Source organism: Magallana gigas, chromosome 3 (genome assembly GCF_963853765.1).
Source record: "Magallana gigas chromosome 3, xbMagGiga1.1, whole genome shotgun sequence".
NCBI lineage: Eukaryota > Metazoa > Mollusca > Bivalvia > Ostreida > Ostreidae > Magallana > Magallana gigas.
In genome coordinates, this window is record NC_088855.1 from 1,261,187 (window position 1) to 1,277,885 (window position 16,699).

The window sequence follows — 16,699 nt, forward strand, 5'->3', positions numbered from 1 at the left end:
GTCACACCTTTTTCAAGGGGAAATAATTAGGAATTATTGAAAAAAATTTGAGAAATTTTCAAAAATCTTCTCAAGAGCCATATGACCAGGAAAAGCTAAAACTTATTTTTAGGCAATTACATTTAGTTTAAATCACATATAATGTATATTTATTTATCTCTCAGAAATACATGGTTTGTATGCTTTATCAGTTTCTGTATAAAGTTGCTGTCTGTAAATTCGTTTTCAGGACCACAATGTGAACTAGTTTTGAAAACTTATTGTGCTATCATGTATAAATAAAAGACATAATTAATGTCTTCCGTTTCCAATGGAAGACCTTATTGTTTTCGTTCGGTTTCTTTTTCCCTATTATTATTATTTTTTTTTTTTCTTACAAATTTTGTGCACGCGATTTCTCAGAAACGGCTCGACTGATTTTCATGAAACTTTCAGATATGATAGATAGTGATCAAAACCTTATACGCTTTTAATTATATTGATGACGTCACTTCCGTTTTTGAGATATTGACGTTTTAGCGATTTTTAGAGGGGTGGCTTGTTACTCTAACTTCTCCTAAACTATAACAGATATTGAGTTCAAACTTTCATGGAATGGTAGACAAAAGATTGTAGATTTGCAATTTTATTTTCATTTTGAACTGGATTGAAAGGCGCCGAAGCTCGCCTGGACCCGAAAATTTAGTTTAAAAAATGTCGTATTTTTTTCTTGTTTTCTTTGTTAATCTCTTTTCTGAAAAATATTTTGTTAAAACATGTAATGTAAGAAAGGTTAATATTTACAGGACCTTTCATTTGATATCAAGAAAAAGGGGCTGGCCCCTCAAATTAGGGGATCAAAGGGCTTTAAAGTCTTTTATCTGTAGCCCTATACTGAGAATTTTTTTGTGAAATGTTATAGAAGCAAATATGTTTATCTTACAGTAATGTATTTAAGTAATGTAATGATTTTATCATATGTTACGTAATTAAGGGTTTTGAAGGGCCAAAAGTCCAAAATTTTGATCCCCCATATCTCAGAAAGAAAAAATATTTTGTAATGCAATACAGAAGAGAAGTTGTTTCAAATGATGTTCTTAACAAAATGCAAACTTCAAAATTTCGTTAAACGGCCCCTAAAAGGAGTTAAGGGACCAGCCCCTAAAACCTTTTTTCTCATATATCTCCAAAACGGTAACGATATTTTAAACACTTGTTGAACAAAATTTGTGTAGAATTAAATGACCTTTTATTTGATACCAAGAAAAAGGGGCTGGCCCCTTAAATTAGGGGACCAAAGGCCTCTAAAGTCTTTAATCTGTAGCCCTTTCCTGAGAGATATTTTGTGAAATGATGTAGAAGCAAATGTGTTTATTTTAAAGTTATGTATTCAAGCAATGTAATGATTTTATCATGTGTTACGTAATTAAGGGGTTTTAGGGGCCAAAAGTCAAAAGTTTTGATCACCCATATCTCAGAAAGGAAAAATATTTTGTAATGCAGTACAGAAGAAACGTTGTTCAAAATGATGTTCTCAACAAAATGCAACCGTCAAAATTTCGTTAAACGGCCCCTAAAAGGAGTTAAGGGACCGGCCCCTTAAACCTTCTTTCTCATATATCTCCAAAACGGTAACGATATTTTAAACACTTGTTGAACAAAATTTGTGTAGAATAAAATGACCTTTTATTTGATACCAAGAAAAAGGGGCTGGCCCCTTAAATTAGGGGACCGAAGGCCTCTAAAGTCTTTAATCTGTAGCCCTTTACTGAGGGATATTTTGTGAACGGTTATAGAAGCAAATATGTTTATCTTACAGTTATGTATCCAAGCAATGTAATGATTTTATCATGTGTTACATAATAAGGGTTTTTTAGGGGCCAAAATTATAGAATGTTGATCACAAATATCTCAGAAAGGAAATATATTTTGAAATGCAGTAAAGAAGAAAAGATACTCAGAAAGATGTACTTAATAAGATGCAATTTTCAAAATTTCGTTAAATGGCCCCTATAAGGAGTTAAGGGATCAGTCCCTTAAACGTTCTTTCCCATATATCTCAAGAACGGTAACGAATTTCTAAACAGTTGTTTAACAAAATGTGTTGAGATTCAATTGACCTTTTATTTGATATCAAAAAAGGGGCTGGCCCCTAAAATTAGGAAACTAAAGGGCTCTAGAATGTTTCATCTGTAGCTCTTTACTGAGGGATATATATGAAAGGCTATAGAAGCAAATATGTTTATCTTACAGTTCTGTATCCAAGTAATGTGATGATTTTTTCATGTGTTATGGAATAAGGATTTTTTAGGGGTCAAGGGTCCACAAACTATGACCAGCTATATCTCAAAAAGGAAAATGTTTTGAAATGCAGTGTAGAAGAAAAGATACTCAAAATGATGTACTTTACAAAATGCAACCTTCAAAATTTGGTTCAGCGGCTCCAATAAGGAGGTAAGGGACTGGCCCCTAAAAGTTTTTTTTTCTCAGATATCTCAAGAACGGTGACGAATTTCTAAACCCTTGTTGAACAAAGCTCTTATCCCTGAAACAAAATAGTATCTGGCCCTTAGAATGTAGACCCCGTTTTTCTATTCTAAATCATGTTTAGCAAAATCAAGATCTAACATATATCTCAAATTCTAAAATCAGACGAAAGACCTCCTCGTTGCTCGCAACGAGATCGTGTCTAGTTATTATTATTATTTTTAAGTATCCTCATATAGTGTAGATTCAAAGTTGGGAAAATCACGACCTTTGGGGCTATGGTGGTGCCACATTGTGGGGAAGGGGGGGGGGGTCGACTTTTTGCATAGAAATACATAGAAGAAAACTAAAAAAATCTTTTCCCAAAAACTAATTTGCCAGGTAGTTTAAATTCAAAGTTGTGAAAAACATGATCCCCGGGGGTAGGGTGGGGGCACAATTGGGAGTTAAAATTAAAAAAAAAAAGAATATAATATAGAGAAAATCCTTTAAATATCTTATTCTCACCAAATAATTACCAGAAAAGCTGAAACTTGTGTGGATGCATCATCAGGTAGGGTAGATTTAAGTTGGGAAATTCATGACACTCCTACCGGTGGGGTCACAATAGGGATTCAAATGTTTACATAAGAATATATAGAGGGAATCTCTAAAAATCTTGTCAAAAACTAACATGCCAGGAAAGCTAAAATTTGTGTAGTAGCATCATGACGTAGTGTAGATTTAAAGGTTTGAAAAGCATGGCCCACAGGGATAGGATAGGGCCATAATGGGGGATCGAATTTTTACGTAGGAATATCTACATGTAGTAATTCTTTAAAAATCTTCTCAGAAACTGGTCAGCCGGGAAAGCTGGAACTTGTATAAAAGCATTCTCAGGTAGGGTAGATTCTCAGGAAGGGTAGATTCTCAGGAAGGGTAGATTCAATGCTGTGAAAATAAAGACCCACGGCGAATGGTGAGGCCAAAATGGGGTTCAAATATTTACCTAGAAATATATAGAGTAAATCTTCTTAGGAACTAATCAGCCGGGAAAGCTGAAACTTTGGGGAAGCATCTCCTTCTGAGAAAGCCAATTGTCTAGAAAAGCTGTAATTTAGTGAAGGCAACCTCAGATAAAGTAGATTCAGATTCGTCGTTCAAATCAAAATCTTGAAGAGTAGGGTGGGGCCACATCGGGGATCCAGTTTTACTATGAAAAACATTTAAATTATTTCTAAAAATTCAAGAGTTATTTTATATGTGTGGTTTTACTTATATGCAGGCATTTTGACATATTGTTGATTCTTCAAAATTGCTTAGACTCTGGACTCTGGACAATTTTTAGGCCTCACAAGGGGTTCAAAGTTTGATGTAGGTTTATAACCCATATATAAACAGTTGTTTAAGATCTTCTCGAGAACTACATTGCTCAATTTGTGATATGAAATGTAAAATCATCCTTTACAGGGGCGCAATGATAAACATAAAAATATGAACGGGATTTATATATATATAGGATCCATTATACTACATTGTTTAGATATTTTGTATATATTTCTCCAGAAAGTTGATTTGGTTATGTCTATTGTTGCTCAGGTGAGCGATGTGACCCATGGGCCTCTTTTTATGCCTTAATACCGTATTTTCCACTATTCTACATGTATTGTTGAGAAGCTAGTGAATTGTCCACTTTTCTACATGTATTGTTGAGAAGCGAGTGAATTATCCACTATTCTACATGTATTGTTGAGAAGCGGGTGAATTGTCCACTTTTCTACATGTATTGTTGAGAAGTTAGTGAACTGTCCACTATTCTACATGTACTTGGACATCCTCATGTTTTATTTACTTTCGATCATGCGCTTATCAGGTCTGTCATAGTCATACATATCTAGCTAACACCCTGTGTGATTTTTTTTATTGACATTGAACTGCCTGAGAATCAAGGGATCATTTTCTTAAGTAAATAAAAAGTGAATAGGTAATGACTCCCCAATAATAAAATGACTGAATGATCTCCCTTATCCTTCAACAATATATGGGTTTTTAAAAGAAAAATAAGATGTTGTGTATTATTGAAGAAAAGGGCCGGTTTTTTAATGTGGGGGGGGGGGGCTAGTAATGAACATCTCTGTTTCCGGAAAAAAAATCCTGGATCCTCCATTGCATTTTGAATCCATTTTATCGCCTATTGCTATTGTTTGCCTGTATCATCTGAAATTCATTTGTTTGTGATATTTTTTTCAGGTCAACTATTGTACAAAACACGTTTTTTTTTATTAAAGTTAAAAGACCCATCTCTGTTCTGTTAAGCTTGGATGTTCGTATTCAAATTTTACATGTTTCATCATAGGAAAATCTTTAGATATAATTAATACTAATTATATTATACGATATATTAAGATTTTTTGTGAGCATCTCAATATATCATGAATACTTGCTCAGTGCTCAGTATTGTGTGGTATAAGTTTTGAAATAAACATAAACTATAGCAGACAACCATTCTGGTAATGAGTAGAGTAACTCAAACACGAAGTAATATTAACAAACAGTTTATTACTGGACAAAGATTTATGCCAGAATACACGAAGAAGCAAATTACGGTTAAAGACATTGAACCTAAATTAAAAAAAATATGAAGGGGATTGTCGAATATGTATTATCAGATTCAACCTAAATATGGAAAACTGTCTATTTCATTTGTAATTGTTTGTACAAAAGTGATCTCTAATTTCAAATGAATATAAATACTCTGATTAGTGCTAAATTTGTTCGTAATTTTGCAAAAAAAAAATCCGGTAACATTCAATATTAGAAGTGTCATCGTAATGTTCAATAATATATACAAACTAAACGAAATGATTCAAACATTTCTTTTACATCATGATAATTATAAATCAAAGCAAAATACAATTCATTTAAAATACATATATTTATAAATAATAAACAGTAGTTTAAATATTTACATAATGGTGCAAAAATGTCGGATTATCAATTGACAAACAAAAACATGCAGGTAAATAAAGTAAATACAGAGATAGAGAGAACTGCTACATTTGGCAACATAATGAGGATAAAGTTACATTTCGGTGTCAGGCTCGAGGACGGATCATCAGTTGTATTGATTTCAGAGATATCCACGAGTTTTTCCAGTGCCACCATGTAATGTAATTAGCTTCAGTTTTCTCAGAGTCGGCGTACTCTCCATTAGGGTTGGCGTGGAAACAGCTGTCGAACCATCCTGCCGATCTACGGAAGGTGGCACAGTTACCACTGCCCCTGTCGTTATCCTGGTCCAGTGTAGTAAACTTCATGTTATTGCTGTAACCCAGGCTATCCCCTACAATCACGTTGGTTGTACATCACTGTGTGAATTATTTCAATAGATAGAACAATCAATATAAATGGTATTAAAATACCTATACATAGATGTATACTAATATATCATATTGAAGTTTTGTTTAACAAACACTCTTCTCTAACACTTTGTATGATTTAAGAAAATAATCTCAATATCGAATCGAACCATTACTGATCATTGTCGTTATTATGACAGCTGTTCTTGCTGTAATCCAGGCTATCCCCTACAGTTACACTGGTTATGATGAGTGATTTATGTCAATAGAACAATCAATTTAAAAAATGTCATCATAAAACGTATACATGGATCTCAAATGAAAATAGTTGTCATCAATAACTATACTTGACAATTTGAATTGCTAAAGAAAATGACTTATGAAAAATTACTTATCATGATTAATTGCCGATCGACTTATTTTGTTTTAATTTTACTTGGTCTGTCAAAGTGCACAAAAATATTAAAGTTCTGAACGATAGACACGCTGTATAATTGTTACCTGCATTCCCACTGTATCCAGTCACCTGTAGCTGATATTTACTGGCCTCGTCCCCGACAGAAAAACTAGAGTATACAGCATAGGCTTTCTCTCCATTAAATCTCTCCATGTCAACTCGCAGTTCCTGGGGCTTCAGTAATGTCAGTCTATGTAGCATGTCGTTTCCTTTAAAAAACAATTCAATGTGTATTACATGATTTTTTTCATAGTTCCGTCGAACTTTAATCTCTCTATATTTATTTAATCAGAAATCATGAGTCTTAATCTGCTCATGCGCAAAGGACAATTCTGCTAATGGACGGTACACCGACTCTGATAAATTTTTCCAAAAAGGGAGGAATTCCATGGTGAGGACTGTGTGAGGAAGTCCATGGTGAGGACTGTGTGAGGAAGTCCATGGTGAGTACTGTGTGAGGAAGTCCATGGTGAAGACTGTGTCAGGAAGTCCATGGTGAGGACTGTGTCAGGAAGTCCATGGTGGGGACTGTATGAGGAAGTCCATGGTGAGGACTGTGTGAGAATGTCCATGGTGAGGACTGTGTGAGGAAGTGAAGACTATCTGAGGAAGTCCATGGTGAGGACTGTGTGAGGAAGTCCATGGTGAAGACTGTGTGAGGAAGTGAAGACTGTGTGAGGAACTTCATGGTGAGGACTGTGTGAGGAAGTCCATGCTGAGGACTGTGTGAGGAAGTCCATGGTGAGGAAGTCCATGGTGAGGACTGTGTGAGGAAGTCCATGCTGAAGACTGTGTGAGGAAGTCCATGGTGAGGAAGTCCATGGTGGGGACTGTGTGAGGAAGTACATGGTGAGGACTGTGTGAAAAAGTCCATGCTGAGGACTATGTGAGGAAGTCCATGGTGAGGAAGTCTATGGTGAGGACTGTGTGAGAAAGTCCATGGTGGGGACTGTATGAGGAAGTCCATGGTGAGGACTGTGTGAGGAATTCCATGGTGAGTACTGTGTGAGGAATTGAAGACTTGGAGGAAGTCCATGGTGAAGACTGTGTGAGGAAGTCCATGGTGGGGACTGTGTGAGGAAGTCCATGGTGAGGACTGTGCGAGGAAGTCCATTGTGAGGACTGTGTGAGGAAGTACCTGGTGAGTACTGTGTGAGGAAATGTAGACTGTGTGAGGAAGTCCATGGTGAGGACTGTGTGAGGAAGTCCATGCTAAGGACTGTGTGAGGAAGTCCAAGCTGAGGACTGTGTGAGAAAGTCCATATTGAGTAATGTGTTAGGAAGTCCATGGTGAGGACTGTGTGAGGAAGTCCATGCTAAGGACTGTGGGAGGAAGTCCAAGCTGAGGACTGTGTGAGAAAGTCCATATTGAGTAATGTGTTAGGAAGTCCATGGTGAGGACTGTGTGAGGAAGTCCATGCTGAGGACTGTGTCAGGATGTCCATGGTGAGGACTATGAGGAAGTCCATGCTGAGGACTGTGTGAGGAAGTGAAGACTGTGTGAGAAAGTCCATGGGGAAGACTGTGTGAGGAAGTCCATGCTGAGGAAGTCCATGGTGAAGACTGTGTGAGGAAGTGAAGACTGTGTGAGGAAGTCCATGGTGAGGACTGTGTGAGGAAGTCCATGGTGAGGACTGGGTGAGGAATTCCATGGTGAGGACTGTGTGAGGAAGTCCATGGTAAGGACTGTGTGAGTAAGTCCATGTTGAAGACTGTGTGAGGAAGTCCATGGTGAAGACTATGTGAGGAAGTCCATGCTAAGGACTGTGTTAGGAAGTCCATGGTGAAGACTATGTGAGGAAGTCCATGCTAAGGACTGTGTTAGGAAGTCCATGATGGGGACTGTTTGAGGAAGTCCATGGTGAGGACTGTGTGAGGAAGTCCATTATGAGGACTGTGTGAGGAGGTACATGGTGAGGACTGTGTGAGGAAATCCATGGTGAGGACTGTGTGAGTTTATTATGTTTTATATGTTTGGAGAGTTCGTACCTTACCTACCCCAGGCCCCTCCCATTAGATCCGTGCATGCTGCATATCTTTAAACATCCAGCTGATTACAATAATCGCTTAAGAAAGAAATTCATTGTCTAATGATAGCTACCGTATTACTTAATGTAATTGAAAATGTGTGTTTGCTAATTCTTGTCAAAATAATTTCGTTCATTCATTAATATTTACAGCTACCGAGTAGTACTTCATCTATGTTAAAATAAATATATATATAGTTCCTTTGACTTGCAATACGGACTTAAAACAATGTCTTGTGAAATTTTTGAAAAGAAATATTATTTATTGAAAACAGAATAAAGTGAAGGTCAGCATGACAAATCGTACATGTATGAATCCTGTCCGCATTTTATGCCCCGACATCGGCACTTACTTGTACTACACTCTTTAACACACATGTACATGTAACTTACAACATCTATGTTATATTAATTTACATATAGTTACCTTCACACACAAAACGGATTTAAACCAGTGTCCTTGATTTTTTTTCAACCGAAAGTGTTTCATTTGCTAATTAAACTATGGTCACCATTATAATTGAATGAATTCTGTCTGCATTGTATTATGTTCACACGCCGACAGCTTACTTTATATATTACAACTGGCAGTGCCTATATATAGTACCACAAATGCAATCGCACTGCATCCAGAAAGCATCATAGCAGTGTCCTTATTCCGCATCAAGGTTCTACTTAGTGTATTGAGAAATAATTTGAAGGTAAACAGTTTTGTATAAGGGTGAGAGTGGAGGTCAGAATGTCAAATGGTATGGTATTAATACGCATGGAACGTTATTTTTTTCAGCACATTGATCGCTAACAATTGATCTGCAACCTACATATTATAGTCTCTCCCAATTTTAAGTTATTGCTTCCATCACTTTTTGATGATTTTTAATAAAAATACACATACATGTGAAAGAAATACAGTTGAAATCGAAAAAAGCAATATATCCAAGATATCTTCATTGAACAATTATCATTTTCACTCATTAAAGTTCACGAACGAAAACTAATTTCTTACGAAAATGTTTACATCTTTTCTCCATTCGTGAACAATTATCATTTTTCACTCAGAACGAAAACAAATTTCTTACGGAAATGTTTACATCTTTTCTCCATTCGAAAGTACTCGGGATACCTCGCGCAATTTTTCAACCTTAATAATAGCTGATGCTATGCAAAATCCCGACCCATAGACTTTCTAATTTTGGATGAGTATTGAAACCTGAAGCGGTAGAGGGGGCGTTTCAAAACAGATAATCTGGACATTTTTAAGCGCTAAGCGCATGCGCTAGCGCTTATTAGGGATGCACCAAATCTCATGATCTTTTCATAAGCGCCACCTAGTGATCATACTGACCGACAATCGAATTCTTAAAATAGCAAGATCATGGTATCCTTAAGTTTCTATTTAGATCCCAGGTTTTGCAAAAGAACGTAGAGTTGTGGGTTTATTTAGTCAAGATCAGATCAAATGGCAAAATTTCACGATATCAGTGAAGTCTGAGGGTGCATTGGCGATTACACAACTAAACATGCCAGTTCAGTTCATTTATTCGCTCAAAACCATTTCAAACATATGGTACATGAGGACAAAAAAAAACAACATTATAATATACATATAACATGGTCAGAGGTAAACATATATAAATATAAGGGTTATAGAGCTAGGAAAAGTTATATAAAATGAACCTCATGGAGGACAGCCTACCTCGTATATCTTTGTAATAATTATACACAATTATACGTTTTGTGTTACAGAGAGGACAAAATCTTTCATTTAAAGGGATACCCTCTTATCTTCCCAGTTCAACTGGTAGATGATGATTTGAAGTACGAAAATTTACCAAAAAATTTTTTTCTGAATTTCTGGGGTAAAATATCTAAATATTTTTTTTTTTGCCACGAGACATTCCATGCTGCTATTATCATGATTATGAGATGCATGTTGGGTGACCGCTGTGCTATTAAAAAAAAACATGGCCAGTGGTGCGGATCTCGGAGTGTCAAAGCATGCGATCAGAGATATTCCCTTGTCTTGTTGCTATACCAAAAGTTTACATTGAAAAAATTTGGGACCCTCAAAGGCCGACAAATTTATCAACTTGATGTTTTTAAAAGTATTTGTCGTGTAACTTTTATCTTTTGATTTATGTCGTGATTTTCTCGTGCAATTTGTCGATATTAAATTCAATTACATTTAGTCAAATTTTACGGTCTCAATTGGTGAAAAGGTACGGTTAGTCTTGTTTTCACTTACTGAGTAAGTGTATTCAAAACTTGCCGTACACTATATATATCAACAAGGTTAGCATTTAAAAAAGGAAATAAAGTCAGCCAGCGGAAAATTAATTTTAGAGCAAAAGTGAATATACAACCTATAAAAATACAAGATATATAATGTATAGAACAATAATATGATGCGGGTGTACATTGAGTTTGCACGCTTTACTTTTATAACTGTAAGGTAGGAGACAGCCATGCAGCGTTACAGTGTATGACTGTGCACCAACTTAAGTTATTTATAATTAGACTTTTAAAATTGTAAAGATCGCTCTATGAATTTTAAACCACATATCCTCTCAAATTCGAGAAATGTACATATGCGGACTCCGGAACCCAAGGACAGCCAGTTCCATAACTCCGAATTTCTTAAATTGAACGAGGACTGTCTAATTCCTTCCCAGAATTCCAATGTACACAAGCGCAATCGAATTTTCATCCCAACTTAATTAGTAAGTCCGTGGGCTGTCTAATCAGTTAAGATACATGTAAATTAAAAACTCCTCTCTTCAAATTGATTGAAATGGTATGGTCAGGATCTCATACATATGATACATTTTTGTGAAACTGTTTTTTCTTTCTGTATAATTATGATTTAAAAATATTAACAATTAACAATGATTTGAAAAAAAAAGTAGCTTTGAGGCTGGCTTAGCGCTTTCCAGTACTTTGAGTACTTTGATTCATATTAGTGGATAAACGTAGTTTGAGCACAAAGGTACATTTATGATTATCGAAGGAAGCTCGGGACAGAGTATAGTATACACACGGAGGCTAAATACATGCAGCAGTCCGACCTCCGAATATTGGCATATGGTCCTTGTAGTTACAATTGGTCGGTAGCTACAAATTGTTTTTAAACTGTTCGCATTAATCACTTCTTTCAAACGCGCAATTTTTACTCGAAAAGGGGAATAAAAAGGTTGGACAATTGCAATCTTTTACCTTTTTTCTTTTGCCGGATCATATATATTCACATATATCACGAGATTGTCGATTACTACCAGTGCACTTCTGTGTATGTTTACGTAAATCTACATGAGCGTTTTTCACACGGCAACCCTTCACCGAACAGGCAAGTCATATCCATTGCATACGCAGTTACTGTTTCCACCACGCAGATTCCAAGTTCTGGGTTTTTTCCCCGTTTACCCACTTTAATGGTCCGTTTGAGAGATGGCTTAGTTCTTGTGAATAACACGACGTATGCAACGCCTTAAAGGACTAGTTACTGTAGCATAAACATCGCCCTGGTTACTAGTATTGTCTTCTCTAGGAAAAGCAGGCCTGTTTATAATGCATATACCATCATGCGTAATCCCCACTTAACCATGCATCCTCTCTATTCGGCACTTGAATCTGTACTAAGATATTGTTTCTCGAAAACGCAGTTTATACTATATTTGATGAAACGCAAAACGATAGATTTTATGATGTTGACACTTGTACAAATATATATATTATCGAAATCATTTTTGACAGTCCACTGACATATGAAAACACTTTGAGCTAGTCTGATCAATTGAAAAATAAAGATGTTTTCCTGTTTAAAATATTATTGAGTTCTTTTCTTTCCACATGCCTTTTGGGTACGAATTGAGTGACTTACAATAATGGAACCGGAAACGGCAAGATACTTACGAAAAAAGAGTGAGGGTGCAGTATATAAAAATAATTCATAAATCAAACGTGCACATATTCCGGATCATTTGAGATTGAGTTTAATTAACCCGGGCACTTTTTTCGACGGGAGACTGAGGAGAGACTTCATGCACAAAGGAATAAGTCAGTGTGCAACACAGAGGCCCAATTTTGTTCTGTAGCGGTTCTTCCAAATCTTCTCGGACTCTCACTTATTTAATTTTTTATATGTAGTTTTAAGAAAATTGTTTGCTGCGAGAAAAATTGGGCAGGCCCCCTCCCACTGATGCTAAATGCCTGACATTTGCACATGCACAGTTGCCAAAAAAAATCTAGTAAGGAACAGGGGATATGGTTTATATCAAGTAAACTGACTATGTGAGTTTCCTATGAATCAATATGTTTATATGTTTGAATTACCTAGGAAGAGTCCGGACCTTACTGATCCGTAACCCCCTCCTCTTAGTTCTGTAAAAATAAAATCGATCATTGAGCATGTTAGGATGATAGCTTATAAAAACGAAAACATGTATCATTAAAAGAAATGGTCACCTGGAAAATAATCAAAATGATGTTGACGGCCGGTAATTATAAATTTGGCGTTTGGTGAAGAAGCATGTTAATGAAAATTGTGATTGAGAGTTATTATGGTTAGAACGGGCCCTAGATTCGCTTCTTGGTTTACTCTTGAAACCGGACTCCCTTTCCTTGTTCGTTCATGGACCGCCTGAGGTTCGCTCGGGGTCCGCCCTTGTGGAACCAATCAAAATCCGGGCGGACACACAAAAGCGAGAACGGGTTTAGCCAATAGGTCCGCTTTCTTTTATATATTGTGTCAGTTGGTACACTAACAGTAAACATAACGACACTTTATACATTTCCCCCATCGTCGTCATTGAAACTTCTACATTCATATTTTGGGGTCAGTGTAAATTTACGTCATGAAATGTATGTACAATTACGAACATCTTTTATGAAATCAAAACCAACACGTCACCTAATCAACTGTATTTTCATACAGCATATTGGTCTTCCCAATGTATTCATACACAGATGGTCACCAAAACGCCGTAATGTGGTTACACTTTGAGCTTGCTGTAATTTCGTATTTTTTTTCATTATAATGTACCTTAAAAACAGCATGTATGATTGATGTGTGTATAAGAGAGAGAGAGAGAGAGAGAGAGAGAGAGAGAGAGAGAGAGAGAGAGAGAGAGAGAGAGAGAGAATAAATTACCTATCCAATACTCGTGATCAGCGAATCCAAACCCGTTCTTGTATTCCGTCCAGTTACGGTAAAAGTCCACCGATCCATTCACTCTTCGCTGAATCACCTGCCGAATTAAGACAACATCAATTATGGTATCCGATCTATAATAGCCATATTTTCAATGATTCTGGATACATAACAGATATGTTTAAGAAATAAAGTACGAGTTATCGTGAATGTTGCAGAATAAACTCCGAGGTTAAGAAATGTTGTTTTGAAATATAAAAGCCGAGGCGTTAGCCGAGGCTTTTATATTTCAAACAACATTTCGAGACCGAGGAGGTTATCCTGCAACATTCATGAAAACAAGAACTTTATTTCTATTTTACTAACAGCCCAGTATTTCTACAGTTCGTTTCTCCTATAGAGAGACGATCTAGGTCATTTTGACGGCTGTTCCGTGTGACCCCAACGGTTTTGTTAGTAATATGTTTACATGTGTATCGATCAAAGGAATCACATGCAGACGACAGAATTTTTCTTTGGATTTTTAATACTCTTCGCTTATTTATAAAATATCTTTGAGTTATATTCCTAATTTTTAAGGGCAATTTAATACGATTATTACTACTACACGTTATATATTTTATGTAAAAACACGCAGTGAAAATGTGCTGGGGAGGTCCTAGGAACAGTCGCATTGATATCTTAAAAATAAACATTTGAGGCAATACACATCGTTTTGACTGGAATTAACACGTGAAATTGAAATGATTTTAAAACATTTTACGGTTTGAAGTTGTACTTTCATGATCAGTGCGAGACAAATAGGTATTTCTGATCTGATAATTTACTGATGACGTTCGTGGTATATTGGAGAATAATGTCCGCGGCATCTCTTTGATCTAGGCAATAACTGAAGTAGAAATGGGCTTAATACTCATTCATTCATACTCAGTATACTTAGACATAATTTTGATGGTTAAGTATGAATATGTAAAAGCAGAATGTGTCCTAATAAATGACCTTTTCCTTTTCTTGAAGAGCTGTCCCCTTAGCGTTTAATTTATAAAAAAAATATTTAAAAAAAAATATTTATACGATATAAATTTTTTTTTCAATAGTTTATGTACAGTAACTTCTAATGATGAAAAATATTTTCCACATAAGCATTTATTGATATTAGGTATTTAATTATTTTATTTAAAAAATGTGCTTGTCCCCATAGATTTTAATACAATCTTCATTAATTAATTACTGCTTAGTTAATAATATTTTTGATAATTTCTCTCTGTAAATCTTTTTCTACTCTAAAATGCTTTAAATCCATATCAGAGTATTTAATACGTGATGGATATTCAAGGTTAGAAAATTAAATCCTAATATGGATCGAAAACCTTAAAATATTTTTGTACATAAACAATGTCGGCATTAACGAACCGACTTAAAATAAATTCATCTATGAAAAAAAAGCTATTTCTTTTCTCAAGAGAGAGAGAGAGAGAGAGAGAGAGAGAGAGAGAGAGAGAGAGAGAGAGAGAGAGAGAGAGAGAGAGAGAACTTACCGTCCATCCTCCATTGTCAGTGGTCATATCACAGAACACGGCCTTTGATTTATTTGAATCAAAGATATTATACACACCATCCCTCCCTCTGGTATGTGGATAATTGTTCAAAATGTCGGCACAGTTTGTTTCAGCTTTAAAATTTAAAGACTCCATTTCCTGCTTTAGGAGTCGCTGTTCGGTCTGAGTTGTGGTAATAAGATCACTGTTTTCCTGAACTTTCCTAGATAAATTACTGATTTTTGTCTCACAATTGTTTAACATAGTGTCAGTTTTAGAAGTAAAAGACTCCATTTCCTGCTTTAGGAGTCGCTGCTCGGTCTGAGTTGTGGTAATAAGATCACTGATTTTCTCAACTTTTCTAGACAAATTGGTTGTCTTTGTCTCTATCATATTGCTGACTTTTGTCTCGATGACGTTTTCGACTTCCTTAAGTTTTTTCGTTACCATCTTTTCAATACCTTGACTAAATTGCTGAAGCTCCGTTCTCATGCATTGTAAGGCCAAGTCTGTTGACCTCTGTCTGTCTCCCATATCGTCAAACAACACCTGTCCATTAAGTGATACAAGCAAAGAAGTCAAAATCAGAATTCCAAACAGTCTACCCATTGCCGAGTTATCCATCAGATCCGCTTACGATGCAGCGAAACCGATATCAAGTCATAAAACCATAAGGTGTTGTAAAACAAATGGATGTTAGTGTGGTAGTTGTTTCAATATGTTCGGAAGAGATCCAACTAGATCTAACTAAGTGAGCACCTGTCACTGAAGCTACACTGGCAGACCACCCTTTATATCTCACAAGGTTTATCTTGATTATATTTCATATTTCGTCCGGATATCTAATTTTGATGCAAAATTAACAAAATTTATCTTGAGTATCACAAGGAAGTTAAACACTCTCAAACAGTCGATTAGAGCTCTACGAAATGTTGACAAACTCGGGGTTTTAGAGGATGAACTTATATCGATTTCGTCCACTTGACTAAATAGTTTACTGTAAGCTGATTTTCCTAAATGATTAATTCCATTTTGAGATAGAATATATCATGGCGTTCTTTAGAGTTATTAAAATGAAAAAAGCCAAGTGAATCAAAATGGATTTTCTAAAACACTCTGTCCACTAATTCAGATTTTCACATGCATTTGTGCGAACTATTATTTCGACCAAGATTTATTTTAAAATGTTATATAAATTGATTATTCTTGAATACTTGACGCATAACATTTTTTAAAGTGATCAATTTTTAAAACATCTGACAAGGTTTATCCTGACTATATGTCATATTCCGTCCTGGAACTTATCTAAATTTGGTGCCAAAAAAAATTTGCCAATCGGTTAACATCTTGAGTATTGCTAAAAGTAAATTGACAGGACGTAAAAGCACTACGATTAGAACTTTTGGTTTTTTTTTAACTCATAAGATTCCGCCTACTTGACTTGAGAGTTTTCTGTAAGCAGGATTTTCAAAATGATTTTAAATTCCATTTTGAGATAGAAAACATCATGGCATTCTTCAAAGTTATTAAAATAAAAAATCCAAAAACTAAAATAGATTTTCTAAAACACCATATCCACTCACTCGGATTTACACATTCGTTTGTGTGATCTATGCTATTCAGATTCATTTCGACCTAAATTTATTTTAATATGTTATATGAATAGCCTTGGATGCTTGACGTATAACATCTTTTTTAGAGCATCAATTTTGTCTTTGAAAATAAAA

General features: G+C 35.6%; 1 protein-coding gene across 3 annotated transcripts; it reads right to left on the reverse strand.

Moving 5' to 3' along the window:
* Nucleotides 1-4,984: 4,984 nt before the first annotated feature.
* Nucleotides 4,985-15,841, reverse strand: LOC109618720 (microfibril-associated glycoprotein 4). Of its 3 annotated transcripts, none has more exons than XM_066077986.1 (4): nt 14,973-15,841; nt 13,435-13,531; nt 6,306-6,470; nt 4,985-5,788 (listed from the first exon to the last, which is right to left on the reverse strand). In XM_066077986.1, the coding sequence occupies exons 1-4, from the start codon at nt 15,594-15,596 to the stop codon at nt 5,541-5,543; spliced, it is 1,134 nt and encodes a 377-aa protein (XP_065934058.1). In that variant the 5' UTR covers nt 15,597-15,841; the 3' UTR covers nt 4,985-5,540. The 3 variants fall into 3 exon arrangements, with proteins under 3 accessions (XP_065934058.1, XP_065934060.1, XP_065934059.1); XM_066077988.1 differs by having other exon boundaries at nt 5,646-5,813; nt 14,973-15,837; XM_066077987.1 differs by lacking the exon at nt 4,985-5,788 and adding an exon at nt 5,869-6,032 and having other exon boundaries at nt 14,973-15,838.
* Between the last annotated feature and the right edge of the window lie 858 nt (nt 15,842-16,699).